The following is a 19177-nucleotide window of genomic DNA, read 5'->3' as shown; positions in this document are numbered from 1 at the left end:
CACATGAGGGAGCTCTTGAGGTACTTAGATGCTTACGGTGGGAAATTCCCTCCTTGCATGTGGTGGGATGATGCTTTTAAAATTTATTTTAATAATCTATATTATCTTAATGGATATCATTGTTAAAATGCAGTCAACTTTTGAGGTTCAGTCTTGTTGCTGACTCAAATAAAAATAAAAAGCGCTCAACATCTCTGAAAATAAGGTTATTAGATGCCTTACTTAGTAGGGTTTGGGGCATTTAACTCTTATACAATACAATGCCAATGATGGACATCATGGCAAAAAAATATGTCTGAACTGAAGCACCTAATGTATTTTTGTTTCATATATGTTAGATCTTGCTCATTGTCAGTCAAACCTTGTGGAACTCAGTAAACTTCTTCAAAATTTAGAAATACTGCAGAGAACTCAGTCAGCACCAAATTTCACAGACATGCAGGTAAATATGTTTGAGAATAAGTAATCATGTTGAAAAATTTGTTCTTTGTGTTAAGGGAAGTATAAAGACATTGTTTGTTGACTTAGAATGATTTTCTGAAATCATAGGAACTCTTGGATGAAAAGTTTATCTGAATTTTGTGTTTATCTTAATTGTATGTAATAGTGTTTAATGTGTAAACAGATAAGGTGTATTAATTTAATGTTATTTGATTTAAATAGGATGAATCAAATGATTAAGTCAGTTGCAAAAGCAGAACTAAGAACTAATGCAACAGAAATACATGTATGCATTGAAATTATATTTAAGGAATCGTTACTGTGCTGAGTAAGAAACTGTTTTAAGTTTTTAAGGAGTGGAGACCCAAACCCTCAAAGACAAAGCACACTGCATGTTCTAGAAAAAAGGGCATAGTCACAAAGGTCCTAAGGGGGTTGAACCATTTCCCAGTTCAGGGTGAGTTTTCCTTCTGACCACAAGAAAGCAACGGCAGATCCTAAGTCCTAAATACTTTCTTCCTTTTTTCACTCAGCCCCCTTGAGTACACAAATCTCCCAGTGGTGTTGCTGCATTGGAAAGTCATCCATATCTCATATCCAATGAGATAACGAGGCTTACCATTGGTTTCAGGAACAGGTGAACCCTGCATTGCTTGGAGTAGTAACAGAACAGAAGTACATAAGAGTTTCAAAATCTGGTCCTAAATATTGTGCACTATGAAGAAGGTATACCAATAGTTTTGCTAAATAAGTTAAATAAATCATTAGTTTATAGAAGTGTATGGGTAGCTACACCTGGTCACTGCTGTAGTTTTGGGGCCTTGCAGCAGCATTCTTTTCCTTACTTTCTAATTTGTCAATGTCTAACTCTACAGTTCTTTACTAACTTGGTGTACTTGTCTGTGTTGCTTGTGTCAACGTAATAGTACTTTGTCGCTTTTAACTATTTGTGTAATGTAGGCTAACTGTGTAGATATTTCAAAGAAAGACAAGCGGGTCACAAGACGGTGGAGAACAAAAAGTGTCAGCAAAGATGCAAAAATTCAACTTCAGGTACTGAATGCACAATGCTTTCTTTTTCACTGTACTTTTAGATTAATTTTTAAGCATGAAATGTTATATTAACTGAAAGTAGGAAGTCAATGTACTGTCTCTTATGGTTCTGATGATGTAAATTAAATCTCAGTTGGTTGTTTAAAACCTAGATAAGATAGTGAAAAATGTATTGATTTTACTTTCATTCATATGAAAACATTGCCATCTAGGGAGAGGAGGAGAAGCTGAACAGTAGTCAATTAAGGTGTAAAAAAGGCAATATGCATGCAGCACACGGGGATACTGATGTTCCATCTTAAACTTGCCAAGAAGGGCAGTTGGACAGGTGACATCAAGCTAAAAGTAGAAAACATGACTGAAATACTAAACATACCAGTTGTCTTTGTTAAGACCTATACTAGGAATGTTACCAATTAGAAGTATTCTCAAAAGCCCTCTCTTACGGAAAAGGCTACTATGGGAACAAATTGAATAAACTAAAGAATAAATTTCATGAAGAAAAAAGAATTTACCCCATCCTTACTGCCTTAGAGATTAAAAGTAAAAGCACAAAAATAAGCATACGAAGCTTAGATCACTGCTCGATCCAGGATGTCTTACTGTGTTTTGTCAGAAGTCAGTGTGTGTTTTGAAGCCTAATCCAAAAAAAAAAATATTTTTTTCATAAATCAGCAAGTTCTAATGAAGACTATAGTCAACTGCCTTCAGGAGCAAACAATCACCACAGTGCTGTCTGCAGCAGAATAAATAAATGCCAGCAACTTCTAATCCATTTAAATTCCTTGAAATTCATGCAAACTTTGAAAGCCTTTAATATGTTCCCTAGGGACACAATAAGGACTTTTCTGTGACTCAGCGGCACAATATAGAGTACTCTGTGGCTCATTTAAGACTGACAATCTTAAGGAAAGAAGAAATTGTAGTTGTGCCAGCTTTCTGATTGCAGCTGTTTTAGGTGACTTTTCTTCTAACAGTTATACTAGATAAATGATAACAGGTTGTACAATAAAGCATCTGTTAGGCTTAAAAGGCTTTATTTGTTAGGTTTGTAAAGCTTCATTTTGTAAAGAAGGAATTTTGGTGATTGATGTCATACCCTATCCCCAGCATTTGAAGGATCACTATGTTTTCCTGCTGCTGAATAATATAGGCTACTAATAAATACCAGAAAAATGGATGCAAGTACTTGGTGCCTGTGAAAAGAAAGTCAATACTGCATGTTCTTCGTTCATACCACAGTGGTCGTGGAGAAATTCCTCTCCACAAACAAATAAGTAAATAAATAAAATAATAATAATAATTAAAAAAAGATGAAAAAATGATGAAAGCAGTCAATGTATGATCATCTAGTGTGGTCCATGAGGAATTGCAAGTCATTCTTGTGTCGCCTGCACCTTGCCAAAGTGACACCATCTTGGGCTTTCTGTGGGAGACTGTCCTTTTGGCACCCGACTCTCAAACTGCTGTTGGTGGCTTGACAGGTCTTGTGCTCCTGCTCCTGAATATCTCAAGTATGGTCACTTTGCAGATTCCCCTGGGAGAGTTTGTGTGCATGGACTGCTCTGCTTGGGTTTGTCACTGCTGGGGAGAGAAAGAAATCTGCTTAACAGCAAAGTTAGCTCCTGGCAGGCATTAACTTCTGACAAGTTTAATGGTGGAAATATAAAGCTTATTTTATTAGAGCAAAGCATTACATTATTGATGACTGATTTACAAATTAATCTGCAGGGAAACAGAAAAAATAAAATGATTCTAAATTGCATGCAAGTTGAAGGATGTTTACTCCCTTTTGGCTGCTCTGGTATCATAACTAGTTTTATGAGCTCAAATACATTTCTTCCAAGGGCTATCCTGTCCCAGGAAAGGTCTAAAGCTGTGATCTGTGCAAGATGGCCTCACTCTGACTGCTTGTGTTATTCATAATTTGCTCATGTTGCTATTCTACTGCCTTCACATGCCTAGGCTTTTTTAAGCTTGCAGTCCCATTTTGTTCTTCTTTTAGCCATGCCTTCTAGTTTCCATGGCCTTCCTTATAGGTAATTTTTTTCAAGACTGTGCCAACTCTTTATAAACTATTTATAAGGACATCCACTACTTAGAATCACTTTGTCTAATTTGTAATTGTTTCTTCATGGAAGCTACACATAATTTGCTAATAAGTGGTGTGGACAGATTTGATACCAGAAATGCTTGTTATCCTTTTCCTTTCCCCATTCCTCCATACATTTCACTAGGTTTATGGGAGAATGCTAATACTAACATTGTAACTTTCAGCTAGTTGTACTATTATTTCTATTTGAAATACTCGCACCAATGTATTTTAGAGTGATTGTTAACTACCATCAAAAGAGCCTTTGGCAGTATGACGTTGAGAGACGTCCTTCCAGAGAGCCTGAAAATTAGGGAGCTCTGTAAATAGCTGACCTGTTCACAAATAATGGGGAACAAAGCTGTAATTTTTTTTCTAGCTCCGTGTCCACTGAATAAGATGCAAGAAGAGAATTCTCCCATTGAGGTTCTGTATTGTACTCATAATGAGTTAGTAAGATAGCTTTTGTATTCCTGCTGACACGTTCCTAGAATATGAGTGGTAGGTGTATAAAAAAAGTATATTTTAAACACTTTGTACTTACACAACTTACACAAGTTTGACTACTTTTTTTTTTTTTACAAGTACATATTTACCATTTAGGTATACCAGTTCTGTATACGTTTAACTTTGCTCACACAGTTAATCCCCCTGACAAAAGTGGGGTTGCTTCCCCAGGTAAAATTGACCATAGAATATGTGTATACTTCTGTAAGATTTGGGGTTTAGTATTTCTGAATAAACAGCTTAAATAACAGGCTTAAATTCAAAAGAAAAAATACTTGGACTGCTTCTCTGAAGAAGGGTTGCTTACATAAAGGAGGTTTATTTTGTTTTTAAAGAGTCTTTTTTAAAAATGTCTTAAGAAAATAGTCTGCAACAGCAGGTTAGTTGATCTGTATTCATTCATTTTACAAATGATACTTTTGTACAAAAACTGACATTCTTTTTTCTTTGGGTAAAAGACCAATTTGTCATTCTCATGGCATTCTAAAGATCTTCAAAGGAAGTAAAAAATAAAATACTACTGAACAGTACTACTGATCAAAATGAACTATCATTGATTTGATTTCCTTCAGTGCTCCAAGATGTAAAGTTCCAAGACTGATTTAAAGGGGGGTGGAGGGAGAATTTGTTTAACAAAACTATTTAGCACAGAGTGACCTGAAAAGTCAGCTTGCTCTACTGAGGCTTTCAGCTCATAAACAACCAGACCCAAAGACCGGGTTGCTACTTTTTCCCTTAAATAAGTACTTATATAAATGTTACTAATCGTAACTCAGATTTTTACCTCACGTTATATTGTGTTTGGGGGTAGTGGTTCTGCAGAGCTCATTGTTCCACGTTTAATAAAGTATACTTGCATTCCACATCTTGCAGATTTTGAGTGCTTAATATATATATTTGTGCATGATTATCTCTCTATACGTGTATGTATAAATTCATATATGTCCCTATTAAACTGTAATGTTCTTCTAAATTCCTATTCAGAGGATAGACATACTTCTGTAGGGCAGAGAGCTTTGTATTCTGCATATGATGCAGTATCTGCTTTAATGAAGTTGGTACTCTCTGTTTTAGAGGTTTTATACATGTTTTTAATATAACAGTTTTACAAAAAAGGTGCAAAGCAAGGCTTCTCTTACTGCCATCATCAGAAAAACCTTCCACAGTCCGTAGCATTGCCAGAAGCATCAACCAGAGGGTGGAGGGTATGGAGACTTCAGCTAATAATTGGACTACAGTATTCTGTTCTTCAGTATGATGTCCACGTGTCCAGTCGATACCATTGTTATTTCCATGGTGCCCATGTAGCTTTCAGAAAAAACATGTAAAAATGTATATAGATTTAAAAATACTGAAGTGGCTGTAGATGAAGATATAGGTGAAGAAGAACGTAAAGGAATTAAAAATTGTTTTCTATAAGCAGAAAGGTGGCTTTTCTAGTCTTCCAAATTCTTTAAATGACTTCAGAATAGTATCATTTTGATCAGACATAAAATAGAAGGGCTTTATGATAGGTGTGGAGCTCTTCTTCATTAGGCAGACTTCATGTACCATGTACTTGACTTTGATGTAACAAGATGAATTTTCTTAAAGGTAAAATACAAGTGAAATTAGGCAGGAAGAGGACACAAGTTAGGCATGCGGAAAAGGAAGTAGTTGTTAGAATACTTAGTTTTCGTTTGCATTGCTTTATCTGAGATTTTGCATTGCTTTGGAAGCCTTGTCTTTAGTAATGTACAGAAGGAGAAATCTGATCCTATGGAACTCAAAGAATGGTGTGTGGGAAAAATGAACAAATAAGCCCAGGGATGGACATAGAAATTCTAGAGCTTTGCAGAGGAATGTTTACATAAGCAAGCTGCCTATAACACACACCCCAACAAGTTTTACCATTGAGATGCATGCATCTCCAGTAAACGCAGTTCATGCACTTCCACTAATGCAAAGTGATCTCTTCCAGAATTCATTTTCTAGATGGTCAAGTGACCCCAAGAAGGAGTTTTGGTTTTGTTTTCTGCCATGCCATAGCATCCTTTTTGTTTTCTTATTCCATAATTGTCTTACAGCTCTGAAATGCAGAGCTAACTTTTATTTTATTTATTTATTTATTTATTGTAGTCTTAGTGAGTGCACTGCAGTCCACCTCTTATGGAGATAATTTTAGCAAAGTACCTAGCTATATAAGTCTCTGGCATACACAGGTGTGAACATGCTGTATGTTCTCAGAATGTGTAGGCCATACAAGTTAACAAAATTGAAATCCACTTAAAGACTTTCCCTCTCCCTTTTCTGATCACCTTTCATCTTCCTGTGTCCCATCACCCCTTCCCTTCTCTTTCTCTACTTCCTTCTCTTCTCGCATTCACTGTCAGGAAGGGCCGGCACCGAAGGGCCAGTTCAGCACAACACGACGCCGGCAGAGACTAGCAGCTGCAGTGGCTACAACAGTGAGTGGATTTAAAAATCAAGGGATAGCTCTAAAGATGGGAAGCTGTGTAACTTGAATGTGTAATAAGCTTATGAAGATGTTTCGTATGCTTTATGGAGGTGTCCATTCTACCCACTCTCAGCTGAGTCACTTAGAAGTGGTCAGGCCTGACACAACTGAATTTCACAGATGCGGGTCTGAGCTTGTTTTCGTGGTACATGTCCCTCCTCCTTTAGGCAAGTGCAGGTGGTGATTAGACTCAGGCCCTGCACTCTTTGAACATAGCTTTGATATACTCTCTCTTTATTATTCAAAATGGAAAGAAATGATCAAAGTCTGTAAAAGATTCTTGTGACAGTCCATAGCAAGACAGCAGAACCAAGGAGGTTTGCTACAAACATGAAATCATGAAATTTCTTGATTTTTTTTTTAGTAATACAAGGTTAGCCTTTCCATTTAAGACGCTTTCTGTTTACATTCCATTATCCCCAAAAGTCATATTACTACCACTAATGTTTGTATTTCATTTTGCTAATTCTCCAAGTCTTTGAAACAAAATTTGGAGCTCTGAAATCAATGTGGGGGCTGCTAATTGTGAGGGGAGGAGCTATTTGTGAAACCAAATTAGCATCATAAGTATATCTTCAGCTGCTGCCTTGTCAGGAAAGCAATTATTGGGAATGCACAATACAGACATTAGGCTAGTCCCTTAGCTGATTAGTGCAACAGTTAGATAGGGAAGACAAAAACAAATCAGAAAAAAGAACTCTGTGTAACTAAAGAATAAAGTGAGCTTTAAACACAAACCCTTGCTGAGATCAAGCAGTGAACATCAAGCTGAAGTTTTCGAGGGTCTGCAGCTCTAGCCCACAGCTAAAATCCGCTAGATCAGACACAGCTTCTGCTTAAGCCCGGCTGCCTGAACCACAAACCTCATTTACTCTGAGGTCCTCATAAAAAATATGAGTGAAGTCAGTGCTACTCCAGTTCCAAAATTAAATCATCTAAATTTAATCTCCTGTAATCAGTTGATGCCGAGTGTTGGTGCAGCATATCAGTCAATAATTGATTGGTAGTCCAGCCTCATCAGTCTGCCCACCTAGCAGCGGAATCTACCCCCATCTCAGTCTTCATGGCTGAGCAGTGTCAATGGGAGGCTCGACCAGAAAGTTCAGTAGGAGTTAAACAGCCTGGACAAGGGCTGTGCCAAGGAGTGCTCAAGTGGACCAAATACAGCTGGTCCTGGACTGCAAGGCAGCCAGCATCAAAAAGGGGTGGTAGATGTCCAGGGGATTGCTGAGTTGTCACCTGAAGCTGACGTGAGGAGCTGAGGAGGGAGGTCTTGGAAGAGCTGGAAAAAATGCAGGAGGGAGGAAAGCTGGAGGCACCAAAATGACTCCTGTACCACTGGTTCCTGTACCACACTACAATCTGTTCCTACATGGATATCTAATTCTGAAGAGGCTGATGGATGAGTGGGTATTTCAGCCTCTGGAGTAAAGCAGAAAGTCAGGACAAGGTACACCTGCGGTTATGTCTAGAAGAGTGAGGAGGAAAAAAAATAGAGGGATGCGTCAAGGAGTTAAATATTTTAAAAACAGAAAAAAATTAGACAAGTACTCAAGGCAGTATGAAGTCACCATAAGAGAAAGCACGGCAGTGAAAGGAAAAAAGGGAAGAGAAGTATGTGGCAGTGTTTCTTAGACTTCAAGGGAATGAGTTTGTTCAGTGTTGATGTTTTTCATCAGTTGCGAAAAGTAACTTGGAAACTGTCCTGAAAGATGCAGATGAGGAGAGTTCATATCAGTCAACAGTTAAGAATTTTTGTTTCTTGTATCTAAAGCGATCAGCAAAGCAGCTACTTGTCTCTGTCATGTAAATGTACATTTCTTGTGAACAGTGTGACAATATTTGTAGAACATGTTCTTTTTTCCACAGACCTCACTGCAGGAACATTGCTTTTCAGCCTGGCCAGCTGAGGTACAAGGCAGAAGTGATGACTAGAGCAGGTCTCTTCAGCCAGGTTCATCAAGAAGTGTCTCAGGAAACCCTCACGTGCAGGCAGCAGGGCCACAGCTCCTCCAGTCTGCATGGGGCTGGGGCAGCCTGCCCTGTCACTGTGGGCACGTGGAGCTGCGGGGCTCCCTCCAGCTCCTGCATTATAACAGGGCAGCTTTCTTTCCTGCCTTCAGGATGGGTTTGAGGACTGGGGACATGTTCCCCACACACAGCGCTATGCTGTAGCCACCTACTCTGCTGTCCTAGAGCCGCCTGGAGCAACTAGACCTTTGCAGTGCGCCCAGCCAGAAAGTTTTGGAAATGTATTCTCTCGTGTAAGAAGAGATAAGGTTTTGTAAAGGAAACTTAAAATTAAGCTGTGTAAAAAATATAAGGGAGTTTGGCTGCTGAGAGAGGCAGTCTGGTACTGGCAAAGAATATAACGGGACAAATGTCCAGCATGCATGGAAGGAATTTATTCTACATCCCTTGTTAATAAAGCCTTCTTGATATGAGTCAAAAATAATGTCCAATGAAAAATACCTACTTTGTTGGTATAGTTAGAAATCAAAACACATGAGAGAAGAGGACAAAGTTGACACTGGATAGGTGTCATAGGGCCATTAGGTTGTGCTGTACATACCTGGAAGTTGAAGAGCAGGGTGGAAAGTGATATTTTGCAGAAAGTGCTCCAGGTTGAAGTGGGATATGATGACTAGGTCCAACAGGATTTTGAGAGTTTCATCAGAGAATAAGAGACCTAAAACATGTGTTCATGGCAAATGTTATGGGATTTATAGAACCATTCTCTAATCAAATAACAAGGTACCGATTTCAAATACTGATGGCAGTATATAACTTATCTGTTGATTAAAAAAAAAAAAAACCTTAGTAATATGACTTTTTATATTATATGCCACTTTTATCATGCCTCAGAAGACACATTTTATTTTTTGTCCCCATTTTTCATATTTGAATAATTACATTGGGCTGCAGTGTGGAAATTCTTTATTTATACATTTGATGAATATCATAAAATAAATTAGATTGAATGTGTTGAATGTGGTTAAAAGTGTTTAATACTGAAGTAACAAAATGTAGTTCTGCATGCCTTCCCTTTGCATTTAGACTTGAAAATTAGGCTCTTGGCCTATTTTTTATACAAATGTATGTAAATGGTGAAATTAAAATAAAACATATACTCTCACACACACACATCACATATGTAACAGCAGTATCCATACGCTGCATATGGAGCATATAGGTAACTGTTCAGTACATATGATACATTTATATATATTACTTATAAATAAGGTATGCACGCATATATATATATTGCTGTACTTAAAAAGTGTAAAAAGAAAAAGAGAAGTGGAAATTATAATCTAAAATGTTTGCTGCATTTTACTAAACTGCATCTCTTTGCATTAATTTATGGCTTATACGCTTTAAGTGAGAGTCAGATGGAGTTTTGATTTATTGTTTGTTTGTTTCATTAGAAAGAATATAGAAAGACTACATGCTTTTTCCCTATTCATAGTTGCTAGTACAGTGGGTTTCAACTCAAGGTGTACCAGTAGTTTTGAAAAAATTTAATGATATATTTGAGAATATTGTATCCTATTTCTAGATCTGTGGAGGAACTTGCATACTTGCATACAGATGTTGGTATTGTAAAGACAGATTCATACGATATGGACTCTAAAATGCCAAAATATAAAGCAGCATGTTTGGTGGTTCAACTTTCCAATCCTTTTTTAAGCACTAGGAGCTGGTCCATTTTTGTAAATGTTAGAATTTAAATACTCTACTGTTAGCAGTTAGCTCTGTATTTAGGCTTTCTTTTGTCTGTTTCAGTGAAAATTTTCAAGAAGTACAAGGAATTCTACATCGACTGTACTGAGATTTTGGACAGTAAAAAGTTAAATGTTTTTTCTTGCTATGTTCATCACATTGTGAATCATGTATTTTTTTTTCAGAAGGAATTTATATTTTGCTGCAACAGAATCAAATGGTTGTTTGCACCTTAAACAATATTTATTTACTGTTTCTCTCTGTAGGTCCCTTTCAGTGCTACGATGTCCCCTGTTCGGCTGCATTCATCCAATCCCAACCTTTGTGCAGACATCGAGTTTCAGACTCCCCCAAGCCATGTAACAGACCCTCTGGAGTGCTCTACTGAGTACATGAAACTTCAAGAAGAATTCTGCCTGATGGCTCAAAAAGGTAACTGGAAATGTCAAGCCTTTCCTTCACTACGCTTCTCTGTTGTGTTTCATTATTTCCTTCACTTAGTTATGACCAAGACATTCATCCGTATTAGATGATACTGTACGAGAATTTTTAGCTGGACACGTGGCTTACATAAAGATGACATGTGTTGTCCTTAATATATTTTCCATGGATGTTGTGAATATGGAGATAGGTAAAGTCTGTCTGATAAGGGATTTTTTTTTTCTTAGAAAACTTCCAAATTTCTTTTTGCACCTTGTAAATACATGATTGGATTTGCAAACATTTTTTTTACCTCTTCCAAAAGATGAATCAAAATGCCACTACTACATATATCTCTTGCAGGGTGTTTTTGTGCACAAGTTTTTGTGAGATGTTCTCTGCATCAATGGAAACAACAGAAGTAGTGCTTACTAGTAGAATGTACTTTAGAAATGTCATTGTATTGCTAATAAAAGAATGATCCTGCATACTGAAAAATGCGATTTTAAAAAGTATTTGTAGTCAGTTTGCTATCTGTTACATAACAAACACAGGAAAAATGTGACACTACTTTCTTTAAAATTATCAAAAATCTGTTTAAAGACCAAGTAATCTTTGTTATCAGTGCAATATTAAGTTTTATGAGAACTTTAGATTTTATTACCCTGAAAAAAAAAAAAAAAAAAAACAGGAAAAAAAGACAACATTGGACACAGGTTTTCTAAATATACAATTTTCCATACGCTCAGCATCAAGAATATGCTCAGATGACATAAGTGAACATATTGTATGCACATTACAACCTGTAAGCTGTAAGTGTTTGTACTTAATTTGGGCACAGATTACTTGAAGTTCAGATCTTTGTTATGAATTTATGTAACTGTGGGATGGAAATCTCTCTCTCTGTCTTTATTGCTGAAATATTTTAGTAAATGTAAATGTGCAGATCCATAGCTGAGACAACACTTGTTTTCTTTTTTGTTTCATTTTTCCTTAGTGCATTCTCTTTTGAAGTCTGCCTTTAACAGCATAGCTATAGAGAAGGAGAAGCTTAAGCAGATTGTTTCAGAACAGGATCTTACAGGTCACAATGCTCAAATAGCACACCTCAGACAGTCCCTCTCTCAGGTATGTTCTTGATTTGATTCCAGGCACATCTACTTTGCCAAATGCACTATTTCTTTTGTATTTTGGCCATTCCCTGAGGTAGAGGGAGCCAAGAAAATAGCCAGGTTCTTAACCAGAACTATGGCATATGTTCTGTTATGGACATGAGAACATAGGCCTAACCTCAGTGCATGTGGAGAATATAATTTGCTTGTGTAAGCATGCATTTATTATGGTTTTCCAAGGTAAAGTAAGGGCATCAAAGATTTTTATGCAACTGATATATATTTTTACTGGAGCTATTTCCACCACAGTCAAGGAGATAGTCTCATTTTCTTAATTAAGTTTTACATTTTGACTGTATATTTTCTGATTTGTTTTGTATGTCCATGTCTCCAACTGCAAAAGGAATCATGCATTATTACATGATTACAGAATAATCATTAATAAATTGGATTTTCAGATACTAACTTGTTACTGGCTGGTGTCTCTCCCACTTAAGCCAAAAGGAAAATTGTCATTGGCTTTAGTTGGAAAGAAAGATGAAGCAACAGTAAGTGCTCTGGTGAACTCCTACCCTACACCATTCCATGAGATGTATCTTTCGGTCGCAAAATAACTCAAACATTTGATTTCATAGACAAGGAAAAGTGAAAGATTTTACTATAAAAAGTGGATATCTTTGGAACTTTGCATCTGCAAGAAATGAAAGCAGAGATTTAAAGGCAAACAGAACTTCACCTAAACGTGAAGAAAATTTCCAACACTATTATTGTTACTGTGGTTGTTTTTTCTTATTGCTGTGAGATTAAAATCGATGCATAATGTTTCTGTAGACATAGATGCATAACACATTATGCAGATTGAGTGCTGTATATTGTAATAAAGGTTAAGGCTAAAGATAAGGGCAACCATTTCTGGTTACTGATAAAAATTTAACCAGGACCTGTCGAGACTCACTAGTAACGTGTATGAAATAGGTGGTCACGTTCTTATAGTTGCTGGCCTCCAGTGTTAGTTTAAAAATAATTTTCAATTTTCAATATTTCATTGTCTCAATGGTGAGTAAGTGGAAATTTGGCACAGTCAGACAGATGGGTTTAACCAGTCTCGTGACCAGATTTGAGGAGTTTAAGAAGCTACAGCCCAGCTGTTGTTAGTGGTCTAACCTTGTATCTGCTCACCTGGTAGATGACAACTATGAACGTACCCAGACCATTTCAGAATAAAGCAAAATGGGATAATTTAAACTGTTTTCAGAGACAGTTTAAGCTAACCTATTGGTCCTACTTTGTCAGTGCAATCACGGGATCTATTTCAGAGTTTGCTCTTGGGGGAGAGAGAAGCAGATTATTACTGTATTATAAAAGACACTGTCCACTAAATCAGTATGTCTGTCTGCTGTTTGCTTCTATGATCCCTAGCACTGAGGGTGTATTAGGTTTAAGTCAGTTCATGTTCTGGGTAACACATTGTATTTTTCTGGATTTCAACAAACAGGTGCTTCTAGACATCAGGTGATGTGTATGTGCACCCAAATTTATAATCTAGCTTGGGCTTTAACAAAGGAGAAAAAACAGCAGATACCAAATGGATCAGTAGTTTGAACTGAGCACATACATGCAAATTTATCAGCTTGATCTCAATAGACAGTCACCTAGTGATGCTAGTGGTTATGGGTTTTTTTTATCATTATTTTTATTTTTCCCTGCTGGAAAGCAAGCCATTTCCTTTTGTGGGCTCTTAGCATTGATAACCTTCGTTCAGAAAGTGCTGTAGAGTTGTAAATCAAGAATTTCGCAGGTGGTTCCTGTTAGCTGTTTTGCAGTTTCATTCTTTCTTGCTGCATTCACTCTCCATTTTGGTAATGTACATAACCCACTGGTATAGCTGCCAAGGAGCTATCTGAAGAATCAAGGTAGAATGTAACTGTAATACTGTGGGAGAATATCCATTCCCCCTGACCCTGGAAGATTACTGAAAGCAAGCCAACGAAAAGGTTAAGTCATGTTAGAGAGGATCTCAAAATGGGTATTTATCTATAAACGGAAGAAAGGAAGTTCTGTGATTTCTTAGGAAATTTCTGAGAATAAGCTTTTTTTCTTTTTTCTTTTTTCCTGTTTAACACTTTCTTTTTAATTTTAAATGAAATGTGCAATTTTTATTTTAAGGCTCTCAACCAGAATGCCGAACTAAGGAGTCGCTTGAACAGAATACATTCAGAATCTGTTATTTGTGATCAGGTTGTCAGTGTAAATATTATCCCTAGTCCTGATGAGGTAAGATTTCAGCCTTTAATGGATTTAGAGTACAATCAAACCTTGCTAATTCTCACTGAAGGTGAGAAGTGAAAGTGCTGAAACACACCTGGCAAATTATCAAATCTTAAAGATTGGAAAGTAGATTTTTATAGAAATTTTCAGATTATATTTTTTGTATATAAAATTAAACTTCTGTATTTTGTGTATGTCAGAGCTAACAAAATAACTCTGGCCTCTGCAGAGAAATAGGGAAGGACTGCAACTTTGAAATATTAATTGTTGAGTGTGGGAATTAGTGAGGTTTTACTGTATTTGAATGTAGCACACAATAAGACACAGTAGGTAACCACTTCTGTATCTTAGTTTCTTGCCAAATCAACAGAACAGTGTATTATTTAATAGCCTGATCTTGCAAGTGCTTAAGGGCTTGCTTGATGTTTAATTTCTTGAGTGGCATTCAGACAGTTCAGTCTATGAACCAAGCACTAGATTAATAGCACGTTTGCAACATATAGTCTATCTTGTTTTGCTTTCTTGAGTCAACAGATTACCAAACGTTTATATTAATTTCAAATCAGTCTTCCTCAAAAGAAGGACAGATCTGAATTTGTGAGTTATATGTTGCAATTAATATTGTCATTTTGACAACATTCTGCTTGCATTTTACCAAAATACTTTCCATTTGTCATTTCCACTCATTATTTTCTATGCATACACTGTTTCAATTAACATAATGTTGTCTCCTAATTATTTTTTCCAACAAGAAAGGCAGGTGAAAATCTGTTTCTGGTTACTTTTGTTTATTTGATTTTTGAAAATGTCCATATAATTTTTCTAAAAGCCCAGATGTTGTACACTGGTAACAGAACATAGAGGTGATGCAGTGCCACAGCACAGCAACGTGCATTCAGATCATCTGGCAGTGAGGATCTGAGCAATGACCATCTCTTCTATTTTGTATTTTTTGTTGGATAGCTGTTTCCTTTCATTATATTCATAGTTACCTTGGTACAAGTTTATCTGACTGAGGGAGTATGTCAAAGAGGATCCCAGGTCTCCCTCTCACCTCTCTTGATTGCTTTAAAAATATAATGTTACAGTTTGAAGATATATGCATGAGTAAGCATCCTTTTCAGGTAGGGGCATGTGTATTTTTCCAAGTCCCTCCAGCTTGTACAAAAAATTAAAATTTTAATCACTTCTGTAAAGATAATACTGAAATGAGCTTCTGTTTTCATTATAATTCATCAAAAATCGAAACCCAGCCACAAGCCCAAGTGAAAACCCCAGGGAAAAATGAAAGGTTTTTGACCTCTTGGCTTGTTTGTGATTTTTTTATTGTTAGTGCATTTTAAGGCAACTGTATAGAGGCAAGATTGAGATGTCAACAAAATCACTTGCGGGACTTCTGTAGTAAGATGAATGGGAGTGGCATTCCCATCTGAAGAGTAATGGTGTTTAAAAGGGCTTCAGTAGTTTCGTCTGTATTATCCCTGAAGCATTATGCTGTATAAATTGGGGGATTAAGTCAGTAGCCTGTTTGCTTCCACAGCAGCAGCTACTTTGGTGGAATGGTACAGGGAGAGAATCTTAATTTTTTTTCTCCCTTCTTAAAGCTTGTTGGGTAACTTTTTGAAACGTGGTGTTCTTCCCATAAATAGCAAGAACAGGAAGATATGTCAAGCTATTTAAATTAGCTTCTCCCCATATTCATATACACATGGCACAGTTTGGGAATTCTTACCTTTGCTGTTAAATTCTCTTTATGATAAGCCATAAAGAGTACATTCCCGCTAGTAGTAGCAAGTCAGAATTAATTGTTTAATTCAGATGAGATTTGGAATACAAATATGGAATAAAGGCAAATAAATGTTTATTATAGCCATCCTCTTGAATATTCAAACTTTTCAAACATTACTAAACTGGTTAACAAGGCTATTTATTTTGAAAGTAATTTATAACTTCCTGGTCTTTCTGAGTTTTGGTTGTATCAAGGCTAGGTCCCAATAATATTAGTTGTTACGATCAGATATCTTTTTCATCTGAATTTTGTGGTTGAACTTGTCTGACACAATCCGGTTATCGTCCACAAAATTGTTCCTCTGGATACAGAACTAGCTCTGTGATTATTCATGCTGCTAAAGCTTAGCAGTTGATGCTAAGCAGGCCTCAAATGAAGACATGTATGTCACTGCTCAGATTGCACTTCATTTCGTACTTGTCTGAGTTTCACATGTTTGGTACACAGAAAGTCCTGCTAAAATGCTGTCTTTACTGTATTTGACATAGAAAAATATTCAGATGATTTACCCCTTTTATACATATTTCTTTATTATTATTGTAAATAACACTTTTATTTTTCTGTGCTTTATTTGCAGACAGGTGAACAAATTCATGTCAGTTTGCCATTGTCCCAGCAAGTTTCTAATGAGAGCAGGCTCTCTATGTCTGAATCAGTGTCAGAGTTCTTTGATGCACAGGAGGTGCTTCTGTCTGCCAGCTCATCAGAAAATGAGGTAGGCTATGATGGCATGCTGCAGCTTTGCTGTCAGATGGATTCAGGTATTGCTGCCTCTAGTGGATGATTATTTTTAATGCTGCTTAGAGTAAAAAGGTGTCAAAATGCATAAGATATAGATAAATTCACATGAGACTCACTCACGATGGGCTGCAGAGGTTTCCTGAAGTATAAAACTGAGCTGAAAGTTGTATAATTAATGTGTGTTCAGTACATGTCCTTGATAGACTATGGCAGTTTCAGAGATGGATGACAGACAGGACCAAATAGGTCTGTCTATGCAGATTTTGATTTTAAAATATTCATTAAAAACAAAGAAAAGGTCTTCTATCATACATATAAGGTTATTCTCTGTAATCAGAGAAGTAGACAAGCATAAAAAATTGCCTCATTGAAGCTCAAAGGTGAAACAGTTGGATACTTCTGGGGCTCTGTGTCATGTGGCTGTCCCCACCTTTCCCATGCAATTTATCTTGTTAAGTGACCTGGTATGTTGTGGGTCGGCACTTCAGCATCCTATTCAAGTTGTGCATCAGACAAACGGAGATTACCAATTTGTCTTTTTTGTTGTTTATACTTACCTGTTTTCTCCATGTGAGTTTTGGAAAATCATCTGTGATTAATTATAATTAATTCTAAGAGAGCTGTTTACAAAACTGCTAAACTCAATCACAAACTACCATGATTCTAAATGAAATGATTGTCTGCAGAGCAGACTGTTATAGTTTTCTTCCACCTTCATTATCGATCTCTCTAACTTGCTAGCAGATGAGCTCTGTCAAAATTTCACAGGTTTAGAGTTTCTCAAGCTTTATTTTCCAAACCATGCAAATTAAAAGCAAACCATAGTTTCAGACAGTGGAGAACATCCTGTTTCTAAATTGTCACTGTCCAGTATAATTTTTTTTAGGAACAAACGGCATTTTTTTTGTCCTGAAAATCCGGTTTCATGTTACAAATTGCCAGTTCAACTGGCTTGTGACCATAGCAGCTTCATGCAGAAGATGGGCTTGCCAAAGGGGTGGGTTTGTCCAGAACTGCTGCCTTGTAATGGGAAACAATTGCAGTGTTAAATTCTTTTATGTTATATGGAGAGTGCTGTTGCCTGTTGTCAGGCATATGTCAGGCAAAGACCTCAGGGTGTCTACCTGAAGCTGACAGCTTTAGTTTCAATTTCAGCCTCAGCCATAGCTTGCTCTCATAGCACAGAGAGGAGCCTGTGGCATTAGAAGTAAGCAATGTGAAGCAATGTTGAGAGAAACAGGATAGGGAAAAGACACATTCAAGGCTGAAAGCAGTTGAGAGTAAAAGTATCATTTCAAAAATAAACAAAATGGGGACATTCTCAGTCCTTCCAGATTATGGAAAATCCAGAGTTTTCCCTTTTGACAAAGAGTTTAAATATCTAGAATGTAAAGTGTGCAAAAGTCTTCTATACTTTTTTTGTTGCTTGTGTCAAGGGGATGATTAGGTGCTAAAGGTGCTAAACTCTTCAGGAAATTTGGCAGAAAAAAGTGGTTTATTTTCCTCAGCTGTAAAATTGCACTGCCCTTCCAAAGCAAATTTTAAAATGAGCGATTTCATCCCATTTTGGGCTCATGATAAACTATTAATTTTTTCTCAATATCAGTTTCTCTGGATTGCAGTAGAAGCCTTTGAATCCCCAAAACTAGAATCTGTTTTTGGCTCACTTCAGCTGATCTGAATGGCAGACACTCCATCAGACTCCAATAAAACTTTTTTTCTTAAACTGAAAATCCTTTCTTTTGTAATTAAATTTGTCTAATAAATGTAAAAGAATAAGTCATTTATAGAGTTTGAGAGCTCGGGCTGCTCGTATGTTTAAAAAAATAATCTTAAAAGTAGTCTTAATGCTAATGTAGTTCTTGTTTTTGCAAAATGATAGGTCAATGTCTATGTATTTTTTTGCTGACATACAAGCTACATTTTAGTGTTGGATTCTGTATAAAGACCAGGAGCCTGACTGTCTCTTCTCACCACCAACCCCAGTGTGTTTTATTGTCAATTTTTTGTTGATCCATGATCTCATTTGAAGTCACCCTTTTGCAAATTTAATGCCTACATTTGGCTTCGTAATAGCAGTTCAAGAACATAAGGAGAGCATAGCATTTGTTTTGACACTGTTAGCAAATTGGCAGTATGGACTGATTGAAACATCTAGTTGATTTAGTTAAAATGTATCTAATTGGGTACAGATGATTTCTTTGAGTATTAGTGTTTCAAGTAATTATTTTTGTCTAATTTGTCAGTATTCTTTATATATATTTGACTTAATTGATATTTTATTTTTTAGGCTTCTGATGACGAATCTTATATCAGCGATGTGAGTGATAATATATCAGAGGACAACACCAGTGTTGCAGACAACATTTCTCGGCAAAGTATATTGCTATGTTTTGAACTTTGGGAAATAATGTTGGTTTTGTTCATGTACCAGACTTACTGCTTCTCTATACAAGACCAACTCTGCTGCTTGCTTGTTCTGGTGGTGAATTTGGTTCAAGGAATAAATCTGTTTTTCTTTATGTGGTGCTTTA

The 19177-nt window shown here is 36.6% G+C and overlaps 1 protein-coding gene across 9 annotated transcripts in view; it reads left to right on the top strand.

The window, feature by feature from the left end:
• OSBPL6 (oxysterol binding protein like 6) overlaps window positions 1-19177 on the top strand; it is a 99218-nt gene that overhangs the window by 62646 nt on the left and 17395 nt on the right. For 2 of the 9 annotated variants that reach the window (XM_080599479.1, XM_080599480.1), the window contains 8 exons: window positions 339-442; window positions 1402-1494; window positions 6466-6540; window positions 10580-10745; window positions 11731-11861; window positions 14012-14119; window positions 16480-16617; window positions 18934-19021. In XM_080599479.1, coding sequence (XP_080455605.1) covers window positions 339-442; window positions 1402-1494; window positions 6466-6540; window positions 10580-10745; window positions 11731-11861; window positions 14012-14119; window positions 16480-16617; window positions 18934-19021 — 903 coding nt within the window. The remainder of the gene's footprint in view (window positions 1-338; window positions 443-1401; window positions 1495-6465; window positions 6541-10579; window positions 10746-11730; window positions 11862-14011; window positions 14120-16479; window positions 16618-18933; window positions 19022-19177) is intronic. The other 7 variants (XM_080599484.1, XM_080599486.1, XM_080599483.1 and 4 more) reach the window with 6 other exon arrangements.

This window comes from Anser brachyrhynchus (genome assembly GCF_964034855.1).
Source record: "Anser brachyrhynchus genome assembly, chromosome: 7".
Lineage (NCBI taxonomy): Eukaryota > Metazoa > Chordata > Aves > Anseriformes > Anatidae > Anser > Anser brachyrhynchus.
This window is presented reverse-complemented; position numbering and strand designations above follow the sequence as displayed.